The 27,999-nt window shown below is 46.8% G+C and overlaps 1 protein-coding gene across 2 annotated transcripts; it reads right to left on the minus strand.

The window, feature by feature from the left end:
• Positions 1 to 371: 371 nt before the first annotated feature.
• Positions 372 to 27,961, minus strand: rps18 (ribosomal protein S18). Of its 2 annotated transcripts, none has more exons than XM_033016171.1 (6): positions 27,927 to 27,961; positions 15,189 to 15,287; positions 10,127 to 10,213; positions 7,054 to 7,155; positions 5,545 to 5,636; positions 372 to 496 (listed from the first exon to the last, which is right to left on the minus strand). In XM_033016171.1, the coding sequence occupies exons 1-6, from the start codon at positions 27,927 to 27,929 to the stop codon at positions 421 to 423; spliced, it is 459 nt and encodes a 152-aa protein (XP_032872062.1). In that variant the 5' UTR covers positions 27,930 to 27,961; the 3' UTR covers positions 372 to 420. The 2 variants fall into 2 exon arrangements, with proteins under 2 accessions (XP_032872062.1, XP_032872061.1); XM_033016170.1 differs by lacking the exon at positions 27,927 to 27,961 and adding an exon at positions 20,046 to 20,150.
• Between the last annotated feature and the right edge of the window lie 38 nt (positions 27,962 to 27,999).

A 27,999-nucleotide genomic window follows, 5' to 3' on the forward strand; every position in this document is an offset into this window, starting at 1 on the left:
CACCCATCCATGTTCTCCAGAGATGCTGCTACCTGACCCAGAGTTACTCCAGCACTTTGTGTCCTTGCCTAGACCAGCACCTGCAGTTCCAAGTTTTGACATGTTCTGAAGAAGGGTCCTGACCCAAAATGTTGCCTGTCCATTTGGCTCCACAGATGCTGCCTGATCCGTTGAGTTACGCACGCAGGTCACGGGGAGAACGTACAAACTCTGTACAGACAGCACCCGTAGTTGGGATAGAACGCGGGCGGGTCTCTGGTGCTGTGAGGCAGCAACTCTACCGCTGGGCCACCGTGCAGTTTGTTGCCTCGGCAGCGATGAGAATCGAGCCAGTGGACAAACCAGGCGACAAACACACACACACACACAGAATCAGTTCAACTGGATATTTATTTGCTAAATTGGCGCCTGGCAAAATATTTACTTCTTCTTGGACACACCGACTGTGCGCCCTCTTCTTCCTGTGGTCTTGGTGTGTTGTCCACGCACACGCAGGCTGCAGAGAGATGGAGAGAACATGCATCAGAGGGAGCTTGAAGCAGCAGCAGCAGCAGGCTGGTATTATGGAGCATCCAGCGAGCTATTACCCAACCAACTGTATCTGGGACTGTATCGGGGAGACTAAGCGTAGGTTGGGCGATCGTTTCGCCGAACACCTCCGCTCAGTCCGCAATAACCTACCTGAACTCCCGGTGGCTCAGCACTTCAACTCCCCCTCCCATTCCCAATCCGACCTCTCTGTCCTGGGTCTCCTCCATTGCCAGAGTGAGCAACAGCGGAAATTGGAGGAACAGCACCTCATATTCCGTCTGGGGACCTTGCGTCCGGATGGCATTAACATTGAATTCTCCCAATTTTGCTAGCCCTTGCTGTCTCCTCCCCTTCCTTAACCCTCTAGCTGTCTCCTCCCACCTCTCCCATCCGCCCGCCCTCGGGTTCCTCCTCCCCCTTTTCCTTCCTTCTTCCCCCCCCCCCACCCCCCATCAGTCTGAAGAAGGGTTTCGGCCCGAAACATCGCCTATTTCCTTCGCTCCATAGATGCTGCTGCACCCGCTGAGTTTCTCCAGCAATTTTGTGTACCTTCGATATTCCAGCATCTGCAGTTCCTTTTTGAACACTGTATCTGGGACTTGTCGCCAGTGCTGGATTAACTAGCATTTACCCCAGTCCATGAGTTCATAAGTTCTGGGCACAGAATTAGGCCATTCTGCCCATCAAGTCTACTCCGTCATTCAATCATGGCTGATCTATCTCACCCTCTTTACCCCATAACCCCTCACACCTGCACTAATCAAGATTTTACCTCGCAGTCACGTAAGTGACTGTGTGAAGAACCCGCCAGCACGCATGCGCGTCTTTAAAGACGCGCATGCGTGCTGGCGGGGTCTTCACGTAATCCCTCATCGTAACTCCTCATAAAATATAGATCAAACTTCAAACTGGTAAGTTCTCGTTTAATCTTACTAATCTATTTATCTCTGCCTTAGAAAATATCCACTGACTTGGCCTCCACAGTCGTCAGTGGCAATGGATTCCACAGATTCACCACCCTCTGGCTAAAGTAATGAATGAGGCGGCTCTGGGGCAGCAGTTAGTGCAGATGGACATCATGGGCACATTTCTCCCCCCCCCCCTATCATCTAATCGCCACCAGGCGCTGCCTCTAGGTGGCGGCATCTATCATCAAGGATCACCACCATCTTCTCACTGCTGATGTCAGTCAGGAGGTACAGAAACCTGAAGTCCCACACCAACAGGTTCGGGAACAGCTACTTGCCTACAACCATCAGGTTCCTGAACCAAAGGGTCTCAACCCGAGACGTCACCCATTCCTTCTCTCCAGAGATGCTGCCTGTCCCGCAGAGTTACTCCAGCATTCTGTGTCTATCTTCGGTGTAAACCATTCGCCCTTCGAGCCAGCACCGCCATTCACTGTGATCATGGCTGATCATCCCCAATCAGTACCCCGTTCCTGCCTTTTCCCATTAACCCTTGACTCCGCTATCTTTAAGAGCCCTAACTAACTCTTTCTTGAAAGCATCCAGAGAATTCCAGATTCACAACTCTCTGGGTGAAAAAGTGTTTTCTCATCTCCGTTCAAAATTGGCCTACCCGTTATTCTTAAACTGTGGTCCCTGGTTCTACATCGGGAACATGTTTCCTGCCTCTAGTTGTCCAATCCCTTAATAATTTTATGTTTCAATAAGATACCCTCTCATCCTTCTAAACTCCAGAGTATACAAGCCCACTCGCTCCATTCTTTCAACAAATGACAGTCCCGCCATCACAGGAATTAACCTTGTGAACCTACGCTGCATTCCCCCAATCCTTCCTCAAATTTGGAGACCAAAACTGCACACAATACTCCAGGTGTGGTCTCACTAGGACTCTGTACTACTGCAGAAGGAGTTGCTCCTATACTCAACACCTCTTGTTATGAAGGCCAACATGCCATGAGCTTTTGTGTCTACCTGCTGACTCATTGAGTTACTTCAGCTTTTTGTGTCTGTCAACAGAACACTATAGACCATGGATCACTCTGGCCATGGAGGAGGCCCAAGACATAAAGGTCGGAAATGGCCAGAGTGAGCACCACCGTAAATTGGAGGAGCAGCACCTCATATTTCACTTGGGCAGTTTACACCCCAGCAGTATGAACATTGACTTCTCTAATTTCAGGTAGTCCCTACTTTCTCCTCCCCTTCTCAGCTCTCTCAGCCCTCTGGCTCCACCTCTTCCTTTCTTCCTGTCCCCCCACCCTCACATCAGTCTGAAGAAGAGTCTCGATCCGAAACGTTGCCTATTTCCCTGCTCCATAGATGCTGCCTCACCCGCTGAGTTTCTCCAGCATTTTTGTCTACCTTCGATTTTTCCAGCATCTGCAGTTCTTTCTTAAACTATGGACCATGGATTTGCTTTCTCATGGTTGTTTATTTTTTACTATCCTGCAGAATTTGTCTATAATTTGTGTTTTGTGTGTTTGTCGAGTCCATGTGCCTGTACTGCTGCTGCTGTACAACACCGCATTGATGCATACACCCCCCTTACCTACACCCCTCGTGATGTTATAACCCTTTACATGGTCACCCCGCTGAGTCTTTCCGCTGACTGGGTAGCACGCAACAATGACTTTTCACTCTACCTCGGTAGACGTGGCAATAAACTAAACTCAAACCACCACACTGCTGACTGAATCATTTAGTAATTCAGTTTAGAGATACAGCGTGAAAACATGCCCTTCGGCCCACCGAGACCACGCCGACCAACGATCATCCCGTACATTAGTTCTATCCAACACACTGGGGACAATTTACAGAAGCCAATTAACCTACAAATCTGTACGTCTTTGGGATGTGGGAGGAAACTGGAGCACCCGGAAAAAATCAACGCGGTCACAGGGAGAATATGTAAACTCCACAGGAACAGCACCCGAGGTCAGGATCGAACCCGGGTCTCTGATGCTGTGAGGCAGCAGCTCTACCACTGAGCCGCCCAGGCAGTGGTGGAAGTGGATGGGATAGAGGCCTTTAAGAGACTTTTAGATAGGCACATACAGTGCCCTCCATAATATTTGGGACAAAGACCCACCATTTATTTCTTTATTTATTACTGCGACACGGTACAGGTGCTGCCTCACAGCGCCAGAGACATGACTATGGGTGCCGTCTGTACGGAGTTTGTACCTTCTCCCAGTGACCTGCGTGGGTTTGTCCACACTCCCAAGACGTACAGGTTAAATAGCTTCTATAGATGGATAGGCGTAGGCTTGGCGATCGCTTCGCCCAACACCTCCGCTCGGTCCGCTTTAACCAACCCGATCTCCCGGTGGCTCAGCACTTCAACTCCCCCTCCCATTCCCAATCCGACCTTTCTGTCCTCAGCCTCCTCCATGGCCAGAGTGAGGATCACCGCTAATTGGAGGAGCAGCACCTTATATTTCGCTTGGGCCGTTTACACCCCAGTGGTATGAACATTGACTTCTCTAACTTCAGGTAGTCCCTACTTTCTCCTCCCCTTCCCAGCTCTCCCTCAGCCTACTGGCTCCTCCTCTTCCTTTCTTCTCCCCCCCCCCCCCCCCGCCCTCACATCAGTCTGAAGAAGGGTTTCGGCCCGAAACCTTGCCTATTTCCTTCGCTCCATAGATGCTGCCTCACCCGCTGAGTTTCTCCAGCATTTTTGTTACCTTCGATTTTCCAGCATCTGCAGTTCCTTCTTAAACATCTATAGATTGTAAATTGTCCCTAGTATGTATGACAGTATGCGGGGATCGCTGGTCGGCGTGGACTCGGTGGGCCAAAGGGCCCGTTTCCACCCTGTAGATCTAAAACTCAGCAGGCCAGGCAGCATCCGTGGAGGGAGTGGGCTAATGTTTCACAGATGCTTCCTGACCCGCTGAGTTTAGAGTCAGTCACACAGCACGGAAACTATTCTGTATGTTTCAATGAGGTCCCCCCTCATTCTTCTAAACTCCAGCGAGTACAGGCCCAGTGCTGACAAACGCTCATCATTGGTTAACCCACTCATTCCTGGGATCATTCTCGTAAACCTCCTCTGGACCCTCTCCAGAGCCAGCACATCCTTCCTCAGATATGGGGCCCACAATTGCTCAAAATATTCCAAATGCGGCCTGACCAGCGCCTTATAGAGCCTCAGCATTACATCCCTGTTTTTGTAAATAAAAGGTATTGTATTGTATTGTACACAAGCCTCTTGAAATAAATGCTAGCATTGAGTTTGCTTTCTTTACCGATTCGACTTGCAGATTAACTTTTGGGGAATCCTGCACCAGCATTCCCAAGTCCCTTTGTACCTCCGATTTCTGGATTCTCACCCCATTTGGAAAATACTCTACGCCTTTGATATCCGCTGACTTGGCCTCCAAATCCCTCTGTGGCAATGAGTTCCACAGATTAACTACCCTCTGACTAAAGAAGTTCTTCCGCAACTCCATTTAAAAAGAGCTCTCTTTAACTCTGAGGCTTCCGTCCTAGATTCCCCCACCAGGGGAAACATCCTCTGCACATCCACTATCTAAGTCTTTCATTATTCTGTAAGTTTCAATGAGGTAGTATTGTAAATACACAAATTAATCTATTTATTGGTTAAAATAAGAAAGCAATGCGTACCGGTACTGCGTACACGTGGCACACAGCAGCAGCGGGTTTTATTTACATTATATATTAACGATTTAGACGAAGGAATTAAATGTAACATCTCCAAGTTTGCCGATAACACAAAACTGGTGGCAGTGTGAGCTACGAGGAGGATGCTATAAGGTTGTAGGGTGACTTGATAGTTTTTTCACCCAGAGAGTTGTGAATCTGTGGAATTCTCTGCCACAGAAGGCAGTGGAGGCCAATTCACTGGATGCTTTCAAGAGAGTTGGATAAAGCTATTAGGGCTAACGGAATCAAGGGATAAGGGGAGAAAGCAGGAACGGGGTACTGATTGTGGATGATCAGCCGTGATCATATTGAATGGCGGTGCTAGCTTGAAGGGCTGAATAGCCTACTCCTGCCCCTATTTTCTGTTCCTATGTCTTACCCCCAGAAGTGCCGCAGACCCCTGTGCGCACGGATCTTCTTCAAACGCTCCAGATCCTCGCGTAGTTTGTTGTCCAGACCGTTGGCCAGGACCTGGCAGATCACAAGGAGAAAACAAGGCGTACATTACTCATAGTTTAAACTTAGCACGCCGTGGATGAAGCACAGGAAAGAAATAGGCAAGGGCATCGCATGGCGCTGTGGGTAGAGTTGATGCCTCACAGCACCAGAGACTCGGGTTCGATCCCGACTACTGGTGCTGTCTGTGCGCTGTTTGTACATTCTCCCCGTGACTTGCGTGGGTTTTCTCTGGACGCTTCTGCACTCCCAAGACGTACAGGTTAAATAGCTTCTATAGATTGTAGATTGTCCCTTGTATGCATGAGTGTGTGGGGATCGCTGGTCGGCGAGGACTCGGTGGGCCGAAGGGCCCGTTTCCACGCTGTAAATCTAAAACTCAGCGGGCCAGGCAGCATCCGTGGCGGCAATGGGTTGATGATGTTTCACAGATGCTGCCTGGCCCGCTGAGTTTAGAGTCAGTCATACGGCACGGAAACAGGTCCTTCGGCCCAACTTGCCCATGCCGGGTTTTCACCAGGAGCTCCGGTTTCCTCCCACACTCTAAAGACGTACAGGTTTGTAGGCTAATTGGCTTGGTATCATTGTAAATTGTGTAGGATAGTGTTAGTGTGCGGGGATCACTGGTCGGTGCGGACTCGGTGGGTTGAGGGGCCTGTTTCTGTGCTATTTCTAAACTAAACTGGGTGACCAGAAGTGTGCAAGTCCATTTTGGGCAGGGACAAGCAGCCATTGATTTAGGCTTCAGATATTAAAGAAACATGCAGGTTTGTTGGTTAATTGGCTTCTGGAGAGGACGTGGTGGGCCGAAGGGCCTGTTTCTACGCTGTATCTCTAAACTAAATATGTTATGTATGTAAGAGGTGAGAGAGGAGCCTTAGAGGGGATCTGAACTGAAATAATCTTGTGAGCGGCACAGTGGTGCAGCGGGTAGAGCCGATGCCTCACAGCGCTAGAGACCCGGGTTCGATCCTGATCTCCGGTACTGTCTGTCTGTGTGTGTGTGGCTTTCATATTCTCCCCGTGACCGCGTGTTTCCTCCCACACCCCAAAGTCGCGTGGGTTTGTAGGTTAATAGGCCCTCCGTAAACTCTCCCTCGATCCTGACCTCGGGTGCTGCTTGTGTGGAGTTTGCACGTTCACCCCCCCACCCCCACACACCTAAGATGTGTGACCGTGCGGGTTTGAAGGGTAATTTGGCCCTCTATACACCCCCCCCCCCCCCCGGGTGCGTAGGGAGTGGATGAGAAAGCGGGATAGCAGGGAGTGAGTGTGAACGGGAGATCGATGATCGGCGTGGACCGCAGGGCCCGTTTCCACGCTGTATTGTGGGTGAAGTCAGAACGTGGCAACAGGCCGGGTGATTTGGGGAGGGACACCACATTGCCGAATCACACACTGCAGTCGGCCCCAGTCCCGGCCCCTTCCATACCTGGCTGTACTTGCCATCTTTGACATCCTTCTGCCTGTTCAGGAACCAGTCGGGGATCTTGTACTGCCGTGGATTCTGCATGATGGTGATAATGCGTTCCACCTGCAGGGGGCAGACAAGCCAGTCTTTAGTTGCCCAGGGTTGAAAGACAGCTTAGATTATTGTTACACGTACAGAGATACAGTCAAAAGCTTTTGCTTGCCTGCTATCTAGTTTAAAGAAAAGACTAAATACAACCTAGATACAAACTATCTGCCTACAATGCAAAGCTAAATGATAAAGGGCAAAAAATTTACCCAAAGAGTGATGAGTCTGTGGAATTCTCTGCCTCAGAGGCCAATTCTCTGGATGCTTTCAAGAGAGAGTCATATAGAGCTCTTTAAGATAGAGTCAGGGGATATGTGGGTTATTGATTGTGGATGATCAGCCATGATCACAGTGAATGGCTCGAAGGGCCGAATGGCCTACTCCTGCACCTATTGTCTATTGAAGCAAAGATTTAACATTGAAGTTCGCTGATTAAAGATAGTCCATAGGCTTCCAATGAGGTAGATGGTATCTCAGCTGCACTCTAGCTGATGAGAGGACGGTTCACTTGCCTGAAATTGTCCCTGGTGTGTGTGAGATAGTGCTCGTGTAGTGATCCCTGCGGACTTGGTGAGCCGATGGGCCCGTTTCTGCACTGCATCTCTAAAGTATCAAGAAGGATCTCGACCCGAAATGTCGCCCATCCTTCTCTCCAGAGATGCCGTCACACCCACTGAGTTACTCCAGCATTTAGATGAGGACTGTTCGGTTGCCCGATAAACCTGGGACGAAACTGTCCTTGCATTTGGAGGTACGCGTTTTCAAACTTCTGTACCTCTTGCCTGATGGGAGAGGTGAGAAGAGACGGGGGGGGGGGGCGAGATTGGTCCTTGAAGTGTGAATGGCGTCAACGCAAGGGATGTCGGCTTGTGCGATGGTCTGGGCTGCGTCCACAATTCTCTGCGATTACTTGCGGTCTTGGATGGAGCTGTTCCCTAATAGCCCTGTCCCACGGTACGAGTTCATTCCAAGAGCTCTCCCGAGTTTAAAAAAAAATCAAACTTTTGGTAAGCACGGAGAATGAACGTAGCGGGTACGGGGACGTCTCTTAGCTGACGGCAGGTACTCGGGAAGACTCGCTAACGGCAGGTAAGCACGGGAAGACTCGTGAAGAATTTTCAACATGTTGAAAAATGTCCACGAGAGCCCCGAGTACCGACGAGCGGCCATTACCGTAAATCTCCGAGTTCGAATCAGGACATTGAAAAATGTCCACGAGAGCCCCGAGTACCGACGAGTGGCCATTACCGTAAATCTCCGAGTTCGAATCAGGGCAAACTCGGGAGAGCGTTTGGAATGAACTCGTACCGTGGGACAGGGCTTTAACCTGCTGCTGCTTTCTACGGCGAATCTGTAGAAAGTTGGTGAGAGTTGTTGGGGACACACCGAACCTCAGCTTTCTAAGGAAGTGGAGGCGTTGGTGTGGTTTTCGTGGAATGCCTGTGTGCTGTCACAGGCGTACCGAATGTTCGGCAAGAATGGGCTGCACGATGTCGCAGCGGTAGAGTTGCTGCCTCACAGCGCCGGAGACCCAGGTTCGGTCCCTCCTGTCTGTCTGTACGGAGTTTGTACGCCCCCCCCCCCCCCCCCCCCCCCCCCCCCCGTGACCTGTGTGGGTTTTCTCCGAGATCTTTGGTTTCCTCCCCTCCTCCAAAGACGCACAGGTTTGTAGGTTCATCGGATTGGTTTATGCGTACATTGTCTCTAGTGGGCGTAGGATAGTGTTAACGTGCGCAGATGCGGTGGGCCGATGGGCCTGTTTCTGCGCTGTATCTCTAGCACTAAAAACTAAAGCTGAGCAGTTACTCTGGTTACCTTGGTTGCCAGCCGGGGACACTGTTTGTTCTTGAATGTAGGTTGATGGGCCATTGTAGCCAACATAAAGGACAGAGCCTCGAGGGAAGTGGCCCCACTCTCCACGACACCTCCCGAAATTAGCGGTGAAATGTGACGCCATGCATCGCCACGGGATACTTGGGCCAAAGAGCAAAGCGCGATGACGGAAGTTAGATTTATGATGCAGGGATATTCCTGAAAGATATTCTAATGTTAGAGGGGCGCATGGAACAGGTAAGATTTTATAGAAACAGGATGATCGGCAATGTGAAAACTGACATTCTTCAATGTAGGGAACACAAGTGGTGGATGGCAGCAAAGCAGCAGAGTTGTTCACTACAGCGCCAGAGAGCAACATTTAGAGCACAGATTTAACACCGACGTCCGTTAAAGTCGGATTAAAGATAGTTCAAACTTTTCCAAAGAGGTAGATGGGAGATCAGGACCACACTCTATTGGGTGGCACGGTGGTGTAGCGGTAGAGTTGCTGCCTCACAGCGCCAGAGACCCGGGTTCCATCCCGACTACGGGTGCTGTCTATACGGAGTTTGTACGTTCTCCCCGAGAACTGCATGGATTTTCTCCGAGATCTGTTTCCTCCCACACGCCAGACGTACAGATTAGTCGGTTAATTGGCCTGGTATAAATGCAAATTGCCCCTGGTGTGTGTAGGATAGCGTTAATATGCGGGGATCTGTGGTCGGTGGGCCGAAGGGCCTGTTTCCGCTCTGTATCTCCAAAGTTTAAAGACTGATGAGAGGACAATTCAGTTGCCTGATAACAGCCGAGAAGAAACATTTCCTGAGATGGATACAGGCTGCTTGTCTTTTTCCCAGCTTTGCTATTTTAATGGCAGAGCAGAACTGAACTGCATTCAAAAGTTCTGTATCTCTTTCCTGACGGGAGACGGGAGAAGAGAGTGACTGGTCCTTGATTATGCTGATAAGACACAAAGTGTTGGAGTAATTCAGTGGGACAGGCAGCATCTCTGGAGAGAAGGAATGGGTGACGTTTCAGGTCGAGACCCTCCGTGATTGTGCTGGTGGACCGTTTCCACGCAGTATCTCCACACTAAACTGAGCAGCTACAAGGTTAATGGGCACGATAACAGTCTGTGCACGATGGCCGGATGCAAACGCAGACGCCTCACCTCCTCCTCGGAAAGCTCCCCGGCTCTCTTGCTCAGGTCGATGTCAGCTTTCCTCAGCACCACATGGGCATAGCGACGTCCAACCCCCTGGCAACAAAGCATAGCAGGCAATTAGTGGCTCAGTATAGTCAGAACATCAGTGTGGGGAGGAACCGCACATGTTGGTTATACACCGAACATAGACAGAAATGTACGGTGGCGCAGCGGTAGAGTTGCTGCCTTACAGCACCAGAGACCCGGGATCGATCCTGTCTACGGGTGCTGTCTGTACGTTCTCCCCGTGACCTGCGTGGGTTTTCTCCGAGATTTTCGGTTTCCTCCCACACTCCAAAGACGTACGAGTTTGTATGTTAATTAGCTTGGCGTACATGTACATTGACCCTAGTGCGTGTAGGATAGCTTTAATCTGCGGGGATCGCTGGTCGGGGCGGACTCGGTGGGCTGGTTTCCACACTGTACCTCTAAACTAAAAATACTGGAGTAACTCAGCAGGACAGGCAGCATCTCTGGAGAAGGAATGGGTGACGTATCGGGTCGATGCCCTTCTTCAGACACAAGGGTTTTGACCAGAAACATCACCCATTCCTTCTCTCAAGAGATGCTGCCTGTTTCGCTGAGATACTCACCACCAATTTGCACCCTACCCTCAAATTCACCCATGTCCACACCAGCCTGAAAACACCCGATTTCAGAAGCTAAGCAGGCTCAGGCCTGGTTAGTACTTGGATGGGAGACCAGGTGCCATTGACTTTGGGCATCAGTGGTGCAACGGTAGAGCTACTGCCTCACAGCACAAGAGACCCGGGTTTGATCCTGACCACGGGCACTGTCTGTATGGAGTTTGTACGTTCTCCCCTGTATCTATACACTGTGAAGGGCTTGATTGTAATCATGTATTGTCATTCCACTGGCTGGTTGGCACGCAACAAAAGCTTTTCACTGTACCTCGGTACACGTGACAATAAACTAATCTCAAGTCACTGGCATCCCTGCCAACAATTCATCTACTTTCCACAGTTCCTCTCCAGTAAGATGTAGAGTTAATGAAGAATAAACAACAACTAAAATACATGTAAAATTAAACACAAAGATCACTGCTCCTGCCTTATTCTCCACAAGAGAAGTGACCTCTAAGCATAATGTTTTAGTTTAGTCTATACAGCATGGAAACAATAGACAATAGGTGCAGGAGTAGGCCATTTGGCCCTACGATTCAATGTGATCATGGCTGATCATCCCCAATCAGTACCCCGTCCTGCCTTCTCCCCATATCCCCTAATTCCGCCATCTTTAAGAGCCCTATCTAGCTCTCTCTTGAAAGCATCCAGAGAACCTGCCTCCATCGCCCTCTGAGGCGGAGAATTCCACAGACTCACCACTCTCTGCGAGAAAAAGTGTTTCCTCGTCTCCTTTCTAAATGGCTTACCCCTTATTCTTAAACTGTGTGGCCCCTGGTTCTGGACTCCCCCAGCATCGGGAACATTTCCTGTCTCTAGCGTGTCCAAGCCCTTAACAAAACAAATAAACAGGTCCTTTGGCTCACGCTGACCATCGATCACCCGTTCACACCAGTTCTAGATTATCTTATTTTCTCACCCACTCCCTACACACTGGGGACTATTTTTTTTTTTTTTACAGATGGGGCAATTAACCTACAAAGCCACATCTTCAGGAACCCGGAAGAAACCCACCTGGTCACACACAGGGAGAAGGTGCAAACTCCACACAGACAGCATCCAAAGTCAGGATCAAACCCGGGTCTCTGGACGCTGTGAGGCAGCGGCTTTACCCGCTGCTCCACCCCAACAATAACTGTTAACAACTACCTTTAGAAAGGTGTAGGCTTGAAGAAAGAATGGCTGGAATATACTAAGTTGTACCATCCAAAAACTCAAACATTGGGCCATTTGTGATTAGTGCAATAATGTTAATGGCTCCTTAAAGCGTCTGGAAAACAAGCATATACCTGCAAAACTAACTAGGAAATGAAAATTGCAATTTACTCCGGCCATGGATTTGATCACCTCCTACAAGACAAAACCAGGAGGCAGCTCAAATGTCGGTGTAACATCACTCCCTGACGAGCTCAATGCGTTTTACGCACGGTTTGACAGGGAGAATACTGATGTGCCTTCCCGATCCCCCATTCGCTGTGATGGCATTTCAGTCTCAGTCACAGAGGCCGATGTCAGGAAATCCTTCAGAGGGGTGAACCCCCGAAAAGCACCTGGTCCTGATGGTATACCCGGTCGTGTTCTAAAAACCTGTGCGGACCAACTGGCGGGAGATTTTACAGACATTTTCAACCTATCACTTCTGAGGTCTGAGGTCCCCACCTGCTTTAAAAGGGCATCAATTATACCGGTGCCCAAGAAGAGTAAGGTGACGTGCCTCAATGACTATCGACCAGCGGCACTAACGCCGGTGGTGATGAAGTGCTTTGAGAGGTTGATCATGGAGCAAATCAACTCCTACATCGACAAAAACCTGGACCCACTGCAGTTCGCGTACCGCCACAACAGATCAATGGTGGATGCGATCTCGCTGGCCCTCCACTCCGCACTGGACCACTTGGACAACAAAAACTCATGTCAGGCTGTTATTCATTGATTACAGCTCGGCATTTAACACAATCATCCCCTCCAAACTGGTTACCAAACTCGCAGAACTGGGTCTCTGCGCATCCCTCTGCAACTGGATCCTCGACTTCCTCATCCACAGACCAGTCTGTTCGTATTGGTGGAAATGTGTCAGCCTCGATAACAATCAGCACGGGAGCACCTCAAGGCTGCGTGCTCAGCCCCCTGCTGTACTCACTCTATACCCATGACTGCGTAGCGTACCACAGTGCGAACTCCATCATCAAGTTCGCTGACGACACCACTATTGTGGGGCGTATCACTGATGGGGATGAGTCAGAATACAGAAGAGAGATCGAGCAACTGTCCATACGGTGCCAGCGCAATAACCTGGCCCTCAACACCAGCAAAACCAAGGAACTGATTGTGGACTTTGGAAGGAGTAGGAGGGGGACCCACAGCCCCATTCATATCAACGGGTCGATGGTTGAAAGGGTCAAGAATTTCAAATTCCTGGGCATGCACATCTCTGAAGATCTTTCCTGGTCCGAGAACACTAACGCAATTATCAAAAAAGCTCATCAGCGCCTCTACTTCCTGAGATTACGGAGAGTCGGATTGTCAAGGAAGACTCTCTCTAACTTCTACAGGTGCACAGTCGAGAGCATACTGACCGGTTGCATCGTGGCTTGGTTCGGCAATTTGAGCACCCTGGAGAGGAAAAGACTACAAAAAGTAGTAAACACTGCCCAGTCCATCATCGGCTCTGACCTTCCTTCCATCGAGGGGATTTATCGCAGTCGCTGCCTCAAAAAGGCTGGCAGTATCATCAAAGACCCACACCATCCTGGCCACACACTCATCTCCCTGCTACCTTCAGGTAGAAGGTACAGGAGCCTGAAGACTGCAACAACCAGGTTCAGGAATAGCTACTTCCCCACAGCCATCAGGCTATTAAACCTGGCTCGGACAAAACTCTGATTATTAATAACCACTTTCTGTTATTTGCACTTTACCAGTTTATTTATTCATGTGTGTATATATTTATATCATGGTATATGGACACATTTATCTGTTTTGTAGTAAATGCCTACTATTTTCTGTGTGCTTAAGCAAAGCAAGAATTTCATTGTCCCATACAGGGACACATGACAATAAACTCACTTGAACTTGAACTTGAAAGACCCAGAGGAAATCCAGTGCAACAACAGTCCTTGTAGGAGTGTAAACTTGTTTACACAGTATGATGCTAGATTGTAGCAGGTTGTAACAGCGTAAGCTAATCTGCAGGAGCTGCAGTTACATCAATACAGGGACGGTGGCGCAGCTGGTAGAGCCTCTGCCTCACAGCACAAGAGACCCCAGTTCGATCCCGACCTCTGGAGCTGTCTGTAACTAGTTTGTACGTTCTCCTTGTGACCTGCGTGGGTTTTCTTCGGGGGCACCGGTTTCCTCCCACATCCCAAAGACGTGCGGGTTTGTGGGTTAATCGGCCCCTCTGTAAATTGTCCCCTAGTGCGTGGGGAGTGGATGAGAAAGTGGGATAACATCTAACTATTGTGCGGGGTGATCGATTAGCGGCGTGGGCCCGGTGAGCCTGTTTCCATGCTGTCCTGATGCAAGATCCCCCGCTGAAATGCCCACCATGCCTTCCCAACTCCTCCATCAAAGACACAAATGAGTGGCTTTAAACACACTCAAAACTGATTATAACAATGCCTACAGCAATCACAGCAAAGATAAGACACAAAATGCTGCAGCAACTCAGTGGCATCTCTGGGGAGAAGGAATGGGTGACGTTTCAGGTCGAGAGTATTCTTCAGACTGAAAGTCAAGGGAGAGAGAGAGAGCAAGAGAGATAAGGAAGAATAAGGTGTGAAAATAAGACATCAAAAGAGACGCGGGTCGAGGAAAATGTAGAATAGATCATTGTTAGCTGGGAGAAGGTGACAACAAAGCAAGCAGAGGTAAAATGTAAACAGGGGGGCAGTAGGACTGATGGGGAGAACTGGGAAGGGGGAGGGGATGGAGAGAGAGGGAAAGCGAGGGCTACTTGAACTTAGAGAAGTCAATGTTCATGCCGCTGGGGGTGTAAGCTGCCCAAGCGAAATATGAGGTGCTGTTCCTCCATTTAGCGCTGGGCCTCACTCTGACCATGGAGGCAGCCCAGGACAGAAAGGTCAGTGTGGGAATGGGAGGGGGAGTTCGTGATGAGCCTCTCATCTCCGGTCACACAGAATCGGCATCTGAAGAAGGGTCGCGACCCGAAACGTCACCCATTCCTTCTCTCCAGAGATGCTGCCAGCTAAGTTACTCCAGCATTTTGTGTCTATCTTCAGTTTAAACCAGCACCTGCAGTTCTTTCAGACACACACAGGCATCTGCTGCCTGACCCCTTGGGAGACGCCAGCCATTTCCTCCCCGTTTTCCTTCAGTCTTCTAGTTTCGGCAACATTTAAAACATCAAAACCAGGAATTCTCACCTTGATGGCGGTGATGGCAAATGCTATCTTCCTTCGCCCATCAATGTTGGTGTTGAGCACTCGGAGAATGTGTTGGAACTTCTCAGGGATAACCAACGACTAAGGGGGGGGGGGGGGAGAAAAAAACATGAAGAGAGAGTTAAAACGTTTAAGGAAGCGATAGATAGATTCTTGATTAGTACGGGTGTCAGGGGTTATGGGGAGAAGGCAGGAGGATGGGGTTAGGAGGGAGAGATAGATCAGGCGTTATTGAATGGCAGAGTAGACTTGATGGGCCGAATGGCCTAATTCTACTCCTGTCACTTATGACCTTACGACACAGGAGAGCAAAGCCTTGAAAGTGAGCCTGAAGGCAAGGGCATTCTACATATGCCCAATACCACCATCATATCTTAACATCGATACTCCACATTGCAAAACAGGGCTGCCAGCAACTAACTCAGTGCTGAGGGACGGGAAGTGTAGAAGTTAAGTAAAGGTTTTTTTTTTAGTTTCAGAGATAAATCGTGGAAGCAGGCCATTCTGCCCGCTATTGCACTGTACTATATACTGTTTAATCGTCCACTCCCCTACACACCAGGGGCCATTTAGAAAGGCCAATTAACCTGCATACCTGCACTACTGGTGGGTGTATGGAACGCGCTGCAGGAGGAAGAAGTTGAGGCAGGGACTATCCCATCGTTTAAGAGACATTTAGACAGGCACATGGATGGACACAAAATGCGGAACGAGCTGCAGGAGGAAGAAGTTGAGGCAGGGACTATCCCATCGTTTAAGAGACATTTAGACAGGCACATGGATGGACACAAAATGCTGGAGTAGCTCAGCGGGACAGGCAGCATCTCTGGAGAGAAGGAATGGGTGACGCTTTGGGTCGAGACCCTTCTTCACTGAGTCAGGGGAGAGGGGAGACGAGAGATATGGAAGGGTAAGGTGTGAAAACACAACAAAACTCAAGGGAAGCGTAGAATAGATCATTGTTAGCCGAGGGAAACTTGGCAGAGGCATACAATCAGTAATATCTCCAACGTGAATAGTTCATTGGTAGCTGGGGAAAGTTGACACCGAAGCACACACAGAGAAATTTAATCAGGACTTTGTAGCTTCGTTGTCACCTTCTTGCTAATAATGAACCATTCTACAATTCCTGAACATCCTCTGCTTTGATCTCTCATTTTCACACATAACCCTTCCTTATCTCTCCCTCTCCCGACTCAGTCTGAAGGGTCTCAACCCAAAACGTCACCCATTCATTCACTCCACAGATTGTCCGCCCTGCTGAATTTGTGTCTATATTCTATAACTATGCCAATTGGAGAACTACAACAATGTTTAGGAAGGAACTGCAGATGCTGGTTTACACCGAAAACAGAGTCTGAAGAAAGGTCTCGACCTGAAACTTCACCCATTCCTTCTCTCCAGAGAAGAGTTACTCCAGCATTTTGTGTCTATCTTCTATAACTCTGACTATTGTATAACTGTAACCATTCTATAACTATGACTATTGGTGAACTATAACTATTTAACCACAGTAGAACTAATACAATGGTAGAACTATAACCACGGCAGAACTAACTATAACCGTGGTAGAATTAACTATATCCATGGAAGAACTAACTATATCCCTGGTAGAACTAACTATATCCATAGAAGAACTAACTATAACCATAGAAGAACTATAACTATAGAAGAACTAACTATAGCCATAGAAGAACTAACTATAGCCATAGAAGAACTAACTATAGCCATAGAAGAACTAACTATAGCCATAGAAGAACTAACTATAGCCATGGAAGAACTAACTATAACCATGGTAGAACTACAGCCATGATATAACTATCTATAACTGTGGCAGAACTATAACCATTGTAGAACTATAACTACAGCAGATCTATAACTACGGCAGAACTATAACTACGGTAGAACTCTAACCCTTTAGAAGAACTAACTATATCCATGGAAAACTAACTATATCCATGGAAGAACTAACTATATCCATGGAAGAACTAACTATATCCATGGAAGAACTAACTATATCCATGGAAGAACTAACTATATCCATGGAAGAACTAACTATATCCATGGAAGAACTACAGCCATGATAGAACTAACTATAACCATGGTGGAACTATAACTACGGCAGAACTATAACTGTGGCAGAACTATAACTGTGGCAGAACTATAACCCTTTAGAAGAACTAACTATATCCATAGAAAAACTAACTATATCCATAGAAAAACTAACTATATCCATAGAAAAACTAACTATAACTATAGAAGAACTAACTATAACCGTAGTAGAACTATAGCCATGGTAGAACTATAACCATGGTAGAACTATAGCCATGGTAGAATTATAACTACGGTAGAACTATAACTACGGCAGAACTATAACTACGGCAGAACTATAACTGTGGCAGAACTATAACTACAGATCTATAACCGTGGTAGAATTATAACTGTGCCAGAACTATAACTACAGATCTATAACTACAGATCTATAACTGTGGCAGAACTATAACTGTGGCAGAACTATAACTACAGATCTATAACTGTGGCAGAACTATAACTGTGGCAGAACTATAACTGTGGCAGATCTATAACTGTGGTAGAACTATAACTGTGGTAGAACTATAACTGTGGCAGAATTATAACTGGTAGAACTATAACTGTGGTAGAACTATAACTGTGGCAGAACTATAACTGTGGCAGAAATATAACTACAGATCTATAACTGTGGTAGAACTATAACTGTGGCAGAACTATAACTACAGATCTATAACTGTGGCAGAACTATAACTGTGGCAGAACTATAACTGTGGTAGAACTATAACTGTGGCAGATCTATAACTGTGGTAGAACTATAACTGTGGCAGATCTATAACTGTGGCAGAACTATAACTACAGAACTATAACTGTGGCAGAACTATAACTGGCAGAACTATAACTGTGGCAGATCTATAACTGTGGCAGAACTATAACTGTGGCAGAACTATAACTACAGATCTATAACTGTGGCAGAACTATAACTGGCAGAACTATAACTGTGGCAGATCTATAACTGTGGCAGAACTATAACTGTGGCAGAACTATAACTACAGATCTATAACTGTGGTAGAACTATAACTGTGGCAGAACTATAACTGTGGTAGAACTATAACTGTGGCAGAACTATAACTGTGGTAGAACTATAACTGTGGCAGATCTATAACTGTGGTAGAACTATAACTGTGGCAGATCTATAACTGTGGCAGAACTATAACTGTGGCAGATCTATAACTGTGGCAGAACTATAACTGTGGCAGAACTATAACTGTGGCAGAACTATAACTACAGATCTATAACTGTGGCAGAACTATAACTGTGGCAGATCTATAACTGTGGCAGATCTATAACTGTGGCAGAACTATAACTACAGATCTATAACTGTGGCAGAACTATAACTGTGGCAGAACTATAACTGTGGCAGAACTATAACTGTGGCAGAACTATAACTGTGGCAGAACTATAACTGTGGCAGAACTATAACTGTGGTAGAACTATAACTACGGCAGAACTATAACTACAGATCTATAACTGTGGCAGAACAATAACTGTGGCAGAACTATAACTGTGGTAGAACTATAACTGTGGCAGAACTATAACCGTGGCAGATCTATAACTACAGCAGAACTATAACTGTGGCAGATCTATAACCATGGTAGAACTATAACTACAGATCTATAACTGTGGCAGAACTATAACTACAGATCTATAACTGTGGCAGAACTATAACTACAGATCTATAACTACAGATCTATAACTGTGGCAGAACTATAACTGTGGCAGAACTATAACTGTGGTAGATCTATAACTGTGGCAGAACTATAACTAGATCTATAACTGTGGTAGAACTATAACTGTGGCAGAACTATAACTACAGATCTATAACTGTGGCAGAACTATAACTACAGATCTATAACTGTGGCAGAACTATAACTGTGGCAGAACTATAACTACAGATCTATAACTGTGGCAGAACTATAACTACGGCAGAACTATAACTACAGATCTATAACCATGGTAGAACTATAACTGTGGCAGAACAATAACTGTGACAGAACTATAACTGTGGCAGAACTTTAACTACAGAACTATAACTGTGGCAGAACTATAACTACAGAACAATAACTGTGACAGAACTATAACTGGGACAGAACTATAACTGTGGCAGAACTTTAACTACAGAACTATAACTGTGACAGAACTATAACTGTGACAGAACTATAACTACGGCAGAACTATAACTGTGGCAGAACTATAACTGTGACAGAACTATAACTGTGACAGAACTATAACTGTGGCAGAACTATAACTGTGACAGAACTATAACTACGGCAGAACTATAACTACAGATCTATAACTGTGGTAGAACTATAACTATGACCCCCCCCCTCCCCTCGGCCTCCCCACTACTCGAGGCCGCTGAAGCCTGGGGCCTCGCCCCCGCCCCCCCCCCCCCCCCCCCCCCTCGCCCCCCGGCCTCCCCACTACTCGAGGCCGCTGAAGCCTCGGGCCTCGCCCCCCCCCTCTCCCCGCGGCCTCCCCACTACTCGAGGCCGCTGAAGCCTCGGGCCTCGCCCCCCCCCCCCCCCTCTCCCCCCGGCCTCCCCACTACTCGAGGCCGCTGAAGCCTGAGGCCTCGGCCTCGCCCCCTCCCTCTGCCCGCGGCCGCGCCATCGCCCCCCCATTCCCGGCCCTCCCGCACCCCCCGGGCCTGGACCTCCCGCCCCGCTGCTCCCGGCCGCCCGCAGCCCGGGCCCGGGGACGGATGGAGACGGATTGTCGGCGGCGCCGCGGCCTCGCTCACTCGCTCACCATGATGGCCGCTCGGGCTGGGAGAGAAAGGAAGTCGCTCCCCCGTCCCGCACCCTTTATGGCACGGGGGAGAGCACCACTTCCGGTCGGTCCCTCGCCTCCAGCACTCCCCGCCGACCCGCGGAGGAAGGTTCCGCCTGCCGTGCACCCAAGTGTGTTTAGGAAGGAACTGCAGATGCTGGTTTACACTGAAGATATTCCTCTAGCATCTTTGGTTTACACTGAAGATATTCCTCTAGCATCTTTGGTTTACACTGAAGATATTCCTCTAGTATCTTTGGTTTACACTGAAGATATTCCTCTAGCATCTTTGGTTTACACTGAAGATTTTAATTTGGATTTTTAACATATATTGTGTTTTAAAAAATATATAAATTATGATGTTTTTATAAGTGATATACTAAGATTTTATATGTATTTTATGATATTTAATATGCAATGCATTTTTTAAAATGTAATGTTGCCCCTTGTCTGGACCTTGAGTCCGTAATAAAGTTTATTATTATTATTATTACAATTATTATTATATTCCTCTAGTATCTTTGGTTTACACTGAAGATATTCCTCTGGTATCTTTGGTTTACACTGAAGATATTCCTCCAGTATCTTTGGTTTATACTGAAGATTTTAATCTGGATTTTTAACATATATTGTGTTTTAAAAAATATATAAATTATGATGTTTTTATAAGTGATATACTAAGATTTTATATGTATTTTATGATATTTAATATGCAATGCATTTTTTTAAATGTAATGTTGCCCCTTGTCTGGACCTTGAGTCTGTAATAAAGTTTATTATTATTATTATTACAATTATTATATTCCTCTAGTATCTTTGGTTTATACTGAAGATACTCCTCTAGTATGGTTTATACTGTATCTCTTTCCTGACGGGAGAGAGGAGAAGAGAGAGTGACTGGTCCTTGATTATCAAGTCAAGAGAGTTTATAGTCATGTGTCCCAGATGGGACAATGAAATTCTTGCTTGCTGCAGCACAACAGAATATTGTAAGCTAAAATACAGAACAGTTCAGTTCAATATACACATAAATAAGCAGATAAAGTGCAATAGGCTGTTACAGTTCAGTCTGTTTGTTGTCGAGTTTAATAGCCTGATGGCTGTGGGGAAGAAACTGTTCCTGAACCTTGATGTAACAGATTTCAGGCTCCTGTACCTTCTGCCCGATGGTAGCGGAGAGATGAGTGTGTGGCCAGGATGGTGTGGGTCCTTGATGATGTTATCATTATCATTATCATTATCATCCTTTTATTGTCATCATGCAAAGCAACAATTGCACAGTGTAAAATGAGAAGACGTTTTCCAGGGAATACCGGAGCATCGCACATAAAAACTTAAAACATTTCACGCTTAAATAAAAAAACAATCCAGTTCCTGATAAATACAGTACGAATAGTTAAAAAACAGTGCAAGTAAAACAAAAAGCAACATTAAAATACAAGTTAAAAAAAAAAACAGTCATAAAATGTCCAGGGCAGCTGATTTAAGTGGCCTGAGCCAGTGCCAGAGTTATTACTCAGTGTCAGTTATTACATTGTCAGTGCAAAGCAACAATTGTACAGTGCAAAATGAGAAGACGTTTCCCAGGGAATTCCTCTAGTATCTTTGGTTTATACTGAAGATATTCCTCCAGTATCTTTGGTTTATACTGAAGATAAGGCACAAAACTCAGCGGGACAGGCGAGATCTCTGGAGAGAAGGAATGGGTGACCCTTCCGAAGGGTCTCGACCCGAAAAGTCACCCATTCCTTCTCTCCAGAGATGCTGCCTGTCCCGCCCAAATGTCTGATTGTCAAGGGTGTTTTATTGTCATAAGGTCATGAGTGATAGGAGCAGAATTTGGCCATTCAGCCCATCAAGTCTATTCCGCCATTCAATCATGGCTGATCTATCTCTCCCTCCTAAGCCCATTCTCCGGCCTTCTAACAGCACACCAGAATATGTAAACTTAGTACATTGAAAACAATATAAAAAACGAGAAAATAAAGTTCAGCGTGGATGTGTGTGTGTGTGTGTTTATATATATAGATCAAGTTGTGCAGGGAGGATGTGTAGGAAAGAACTGCAGATGCTGGTTTAAATCAAAGGTAGACACAAAATGCTAGAGTAACTCAGCTGGACTGGCAGCGGGACATGCTGTTTCTGCGCTGTACCTCCAAAGTTTAAAGACTGATGAGAGTACCATTCAGTTGCCTAATAAAAGCTGAGAAGAAACAGTTCCTGAGATGGATACGGGTTGCCTGTCTTTTTTCCCCAGCTTTGCTATTTTAATGGCAGAGCAGAACTAAATGGCATTCAAAGTTTTCAAAGTTATGTATCTCTTTCTGACGGGAGAGGGGAGAAGAATGAGTGACTGGTCCTAGATTATCAAGTCAAGAGAGTTTATAATCTTTATCATGTGTCCCAGACAGGACAATGAAATTCTTGCTTGCTGCAGCACAACAGAATATTGTAAGCTAAAATACAGAACAGTTCAGTTCAATATACACATAAATAAGCAGATAAAGTGCAATAGGCTGTTACAGTTCAGAGTCTGTTTGTTGTCGAGTTTAATAGCCTGATGGCTGTGGGGAAGAAGCTGTTCCTGAACCTTGATGTAACAGATTTCAGGCTCCTGTGCCTTCTGCACGATGGTAGCGGAGAGATGAGTGTGTGGCCAGGATGGTGTGTGTCCTTGATGATGTTGGCTGCCTTTTTGAGGCAGTGACTGCGATAGATCCCTTCGATGGTGGGGAGGTCAGAGCCGATGATGGACTGGGCAGTGGTTACAACTTTCTGCATCCTTTTCCTCTCCAGGGCGCTCAAGTTGCCGAACCAAGCCACGATGCAACCGGTCAGCATGCTCTCTACTGTGCACCTGTAGAAGTTCGAGAGAGTCCTCTTTGACAAACCGACTCTCCGTAATCTTCTCAGGAAGTAGAGGCGCTGATGTGCTTTCTTTATAATTGCATCAGTGTGCTGGGACCAGGAAAGATCTTTGGAAATGTGCACACCCAGGAATTTGAAGCTCTTGACCCTTTCCACCTGTTGATATAAACAGGATTATGCTGATAAGACACAAAATGCTGGAGTAAGTCAGCGGGACAGGCAGCATCTCTGGAGAGAAGGAATGAAGGGATCAGGGGGTATGGAGAGAAGCATGCACCGCCATTCATATGCCATGATCATATTGAATGGCGGTGCATGCTCGAAGGGCCGAATGGCCTACTCCTGCACCTATTTTCTATGTTTCTATGAGAAGGAACGGGTGACGTTTCGGGTCGAGACCCTTCTTTGGACTGAAGAAGGGTTGACTGTAAAATGCTTCTGCTTCCCACTGATATCAACAAAATACAGGTCCACCGCTGATTTTCCAGCAACTGGTGTTCCGGCAATTCCTTTAATCCTTCTTCAGACTGAAGAAGGGTCTCAATCTGAAACGTCACTCATTCCTTCTCTCCAGAGACGCTGCCTGTCCCGCTGAGTTAATTCAGCATTTTGTGTCTACCTTGTGTCGGAAGGAACTGCAGATGCTGGTTTAAACTGAAGATAGACACAAAAATCTTGAGTAACGCAGCTCTTCAACTCGACCCGAAACGTCACCTACTCCTTTTCCCCAGAGATGCTGTCTGACCCGCTGAGTTACTCCGGCTTTTTGTGTCCAGAGAGTCATAGAGTCATAGAGTGGAAACAGGCCAACATATCCCAGCTGCACTAGTCCCACCTGCCTGCGTTTGGTCCATATCCCTCCAAACGTGTCATTTCCATGTAAAATAGATATAGATCAAGTTCTCAAGAGCAATTGGGGTTGGGCAATTAATTGCTGGCTCAGTTTGCAAAGCCCACATACTTTAATGAATAACAAACGCTGAATGTGTGGAGAAATAAACAGATTAATGCTTCAGGTCAAAGACAAATAGATTTTACATTAGGGTATCAAGTCCAAAGACTGATAAAAAGAAATGTCAAGGGGAGGTGGAGAGGCTTTTAAGGAGATTCTAACTACAAAGTCCATGCTGACTCGGACTGATCCTGTTACTGCTATCCAAACGTGCCGCTATTTCATCTTTTATAATTGACTCCAGCATCTTCCCCACCACCTATGTCAGGCTAACTATAATTCCCTGTTTTCTCTCTCCTGCCATTCTTAAAAAGTGGGATAACATTAGCCATCCTCCAATCCACAGGAACTGTTCCTGAATATACAGAACATTGGAAGATGATCACCAATGCGTTCACGATTTCTGGAGCCACTTCCTTACGTACCCTGGGATGCAGACCATCAGGCCCTGGGGATTTATCAGCCTTCTATCCCATCAGTCTACCCAACACCATTGTCTGCCTAATGTGGATTTTCTTTAGTTCCTCCGTCACCCCAGATCCTCTGGCCACTACTATATCAGGAAGATTGTTTGTGTCCTCCTTAGTGAAGACGGATCCAAAGTATCTGTTCAACTCATCTGCCATTTCCTTGTTCCCCATAATAAATTCACCTTTTTCAGTCTTCAAGGGTCCAACTTTAGTCTTAACTAATTTTTTCCTCTTCACATACCTAAAGAAGCTTTTACTATCCTCCTTTATATTCTAGACTAGCTTACCTCATCTTTTCTCCCTGTATTGCCTTATTAGTTATCTTCTGTTGCTCTTTAAACATTACCCAATCCTCTTGCTTCCTGAGATGGATACGGGTTGCCTGTCTTTTTTCCCAGCTTTGCTATTTTAATGGCGGAGCAGAACTGAATGGCATTCAAAGTTTTCAAAGTTCTGCATCTCCTTCCTGACGGGAGAGGGGAGAAGAGTGACTGGTCCTTGATTATGCTGGTAAGACACAAAATGCTGGAGTAACTCAGCGGGACAGGCAGCATCTCTGGTGAGAAGGAACAGGTGACGTTTCGGGTCGAGACCTTTCTTTGGACTGAAGAAGGAAGGGTTGAGTGTAAAATGCTTCTGCTTCTCACTGATGTCAACAAAATACAGGTCCACCGCTAATTTTCCAGCAACTGGTGTTCCAGCAACACCTTTAATCCTTCTTCGGACTGAAGAAGGGTCTCAATCCGAAACGTCACCCATACCTTCTCTCCAGAGACACTGCCTGTCCCGCTGAGTTACTCCACCATTTTGTGTCTACCTTGTGTAGGATGGAACTGCAGAAGCTGGTTTAAACTGAAGATAGAAACAAAAATCTGGAGTAACGCAGCTCTTCAACTCGACCCGAAACGTCACCTATTCCTTTTCTCCAGAGATGCTGTCTGACCCGCTGAGTTACTCCGGCTTTTTGTGTCCAGACAGTCATAGAGTGATAGTGTGGAAACAGTCCAACATATCCCAGCTGCACTAGTCCCACCTGCCTGCGTTTGGTCCATATCCTTCCAAACGTGTAATTTCCATGTAAAATAGATATAGATCTACAGCTCAAGTTCGCAAGAGCAATTGGGGTTGGGCAATTAATTGCTGGCTCAGTTTGCAAAGCCCACATTCTTTAATGAATAACAAACGCTGAATGTGTGTAGAAAGAGACAGATTAATGCTTCAGGTCAAAGACAAATAGCTTTTACATTAGGGTATGAAGTCCAAAGACCGATAAAAAGAAGTGTCAAGGGGAGGTGGGGAGGCTTTTAAGGAGATTCTAACTACAAAGCCTAAACAGGTACCAGGTGGCACAGCGGTAGAGTTACAGCCTTACAGCGCCGGTCCCCACGGTTCAACCCTGACTACGGGCGCTGTCCGTACAGAGTTGGTACGTTCTCCCCGTGACCGCGTGGGTTTTCTCCGGGTGCTGCGGCTTCCTCCCACTCCAAGGACGTTCAGGTTTGTAGGTTCATTGGCTTCAGTAAATTTGTTCATTTGTACCCTGTGTGCAGGATAGTGCTAGTGGGCTGGGGGGGGGGGGGGGGGGGGGTGATCGCTGGATTGGCGTGGCCTTGGTGGGGCGAAGGGCCCGTTTCTGCGCTTTAAATCTAAACTCTGGATGTAAAGTCAAAAGGGTCTGCCCCACTTGGACGTCACTTGCACGTCACGCTGATGGTGCGCGAGGATTTTGTACATCCCATAATCCTGGGGCGCCACGCGCGTCACTGCCTACGCCACCATGCACCATGCGCGCATCACGTGAACGTCACGACGCGCGTAAATCCGGACAAAATTGCGAGAGCGAGCTTGGAACCCTCCCTCCCCCACCCCCCCCCCTCCCACCCACCCCTCAGACATCCTGCAGAAAACGTGGTGCCTAGGCCAGGTGAGATGGCCACTCTCACAACTGTTGTACAACTGTAACAACCTCCCAACTTTTTATACTCAATGAGGCAGGACTAGGAAAACTGGTCTTTGCTGGCCGAGGGGCCCCAAGTCCACTCTGCACCACTGCATCCATTGGTTAGTTCCTCCATGGATCAACAGCTTGCACTCATATCCAAAGATCCTATAGCGGAGCAAGATAGATCACTCGTCGAAAAAGACTGTTTTTTTAAATTTGTAACTTTCTACCCTCTCTTTCTCTCTTTCTATAAAAAATAAAAACACTAGAAGCAGAAGTAATTGATAATTGAAAATTTTAATAATGTATGACTGATGTATATGAAAAGTCTTTTTACTATAATATGTAACTATACTTTATAATATGTCTACTTCTAATAAAAATATATTAAAAAAAAAATTAAAAAAAAGACGTAGTACGGTCATGGGCAGATTCACGGGTAATTTTCGGCCCCATTTCCGTAACCGGCTTCCGTCTCCGCACCAAAGATCCCTTAGGATAATAGTGCGGAGACGGAAGCCGGTTACGGAAACATCCTCGTAAAAATCAAATTTATTTGGGAAAAATCTTCTCCCCATTTTCAGAATTATAATTTATTAACACAAACTGTTCCCCCGCAACGTTGATTACACTGCGAGTCGGGTTACTGAAATGGATGGAAAAAAGGCCCACATTGCGTACTACACCTCAGCCCATTGCATTTAGAAGGAGTGGTCGATCTTGCTCCGCTATAGGATCTTTGCTCATAGCCACAATGAGGGGAAGGTGCCAGTGGCCAGGAACAATGGCTTGGCTGCCAATAGACGGATGAATGCAGGACATGGCAAAGAACACGTTGCAGTTGTACAAGGTGTTGGTGCGGCTGCATTTGGAGTGCTTTCTTCAGTTCAGGGCACCATGGTGTAGGAAAGATATTATTAAGTTGGAAAGGGCGCAGAGAAGATTTACGAGGATGTTGCCAGAACTCAAGGGTATGAGCTGTCGGGAGAGGTTGAGCAGGCAGGGACTCTATTCCTTGGAGCGCAGGAGGATGAGGGGTGATCTTATAGAGGTGTATAAAATCAAGAGAGGAATAGATAGGGTAGATGCACAGAGTCTGTTGCCCAGAGTAGGGGAATCGAGGACCAGAGGACATAGGTTTCAAGTAAGTGAGTTTATTGGCCAAGTATTCACATACAAGGAATTTGCCTTGGTGCTTCGCCCTAAAGTAACAACATGACAAACAGTGACAGTTACGAATGACTCAGAAAACACTAAACATTAACAATAATAAAACATGAATGATAAAACACCATTGATCAAGCATGTGAACCAACAAAATACCAGATCAAAGGGAGGCGACAGATTTTTGGCTGTTGAGTAGAGCAACTACTCGTGGATAAAAACTGTTTTTATGTCTGGGCTGTGGCAGCTTTGACAGTCCGGAGTCGCCTTCCAGAGGGAAGTGATTCAAAGAGTTTGTGGCCGGAGTGAGAGGGGTCAGAGATGGTCTTGCCCGCTCGCTTCCTGGCCCTTGCAGTGTACAGTTCATCAATGGAGGGAAGGTTGCAGCCAACAACCTTCTCTGCTGATCGGACGATTCGCTGCAGCCTCCAGGAGTCGTGCTTGGTGACTGAGCCAAACCAGACCATGATGGAGAAGGTGAGGACAGAGGTGAAGGGGAAAAGATTTAATTGGAATCTGAGGGGTAATTTTTTCACA

The sequence above is a fragment of the Amblyraja radiata genome, unplaced genomic scaffold (assembly GCF_010909765.2).
Source record: "Amblyraja radiata isolate CabotCenter1 unplaced genomic scaffold, sAmbRad1.1.pri S149, whole genome shotgun sequence".
NCBI classification, from domain to species: domain Eukaryota; kingdom Metazoa; phylum Chordata; class Chondrichthyes; order Rajiformes; family Rajidae; genus Amblyraja; species Amblyraja radiata.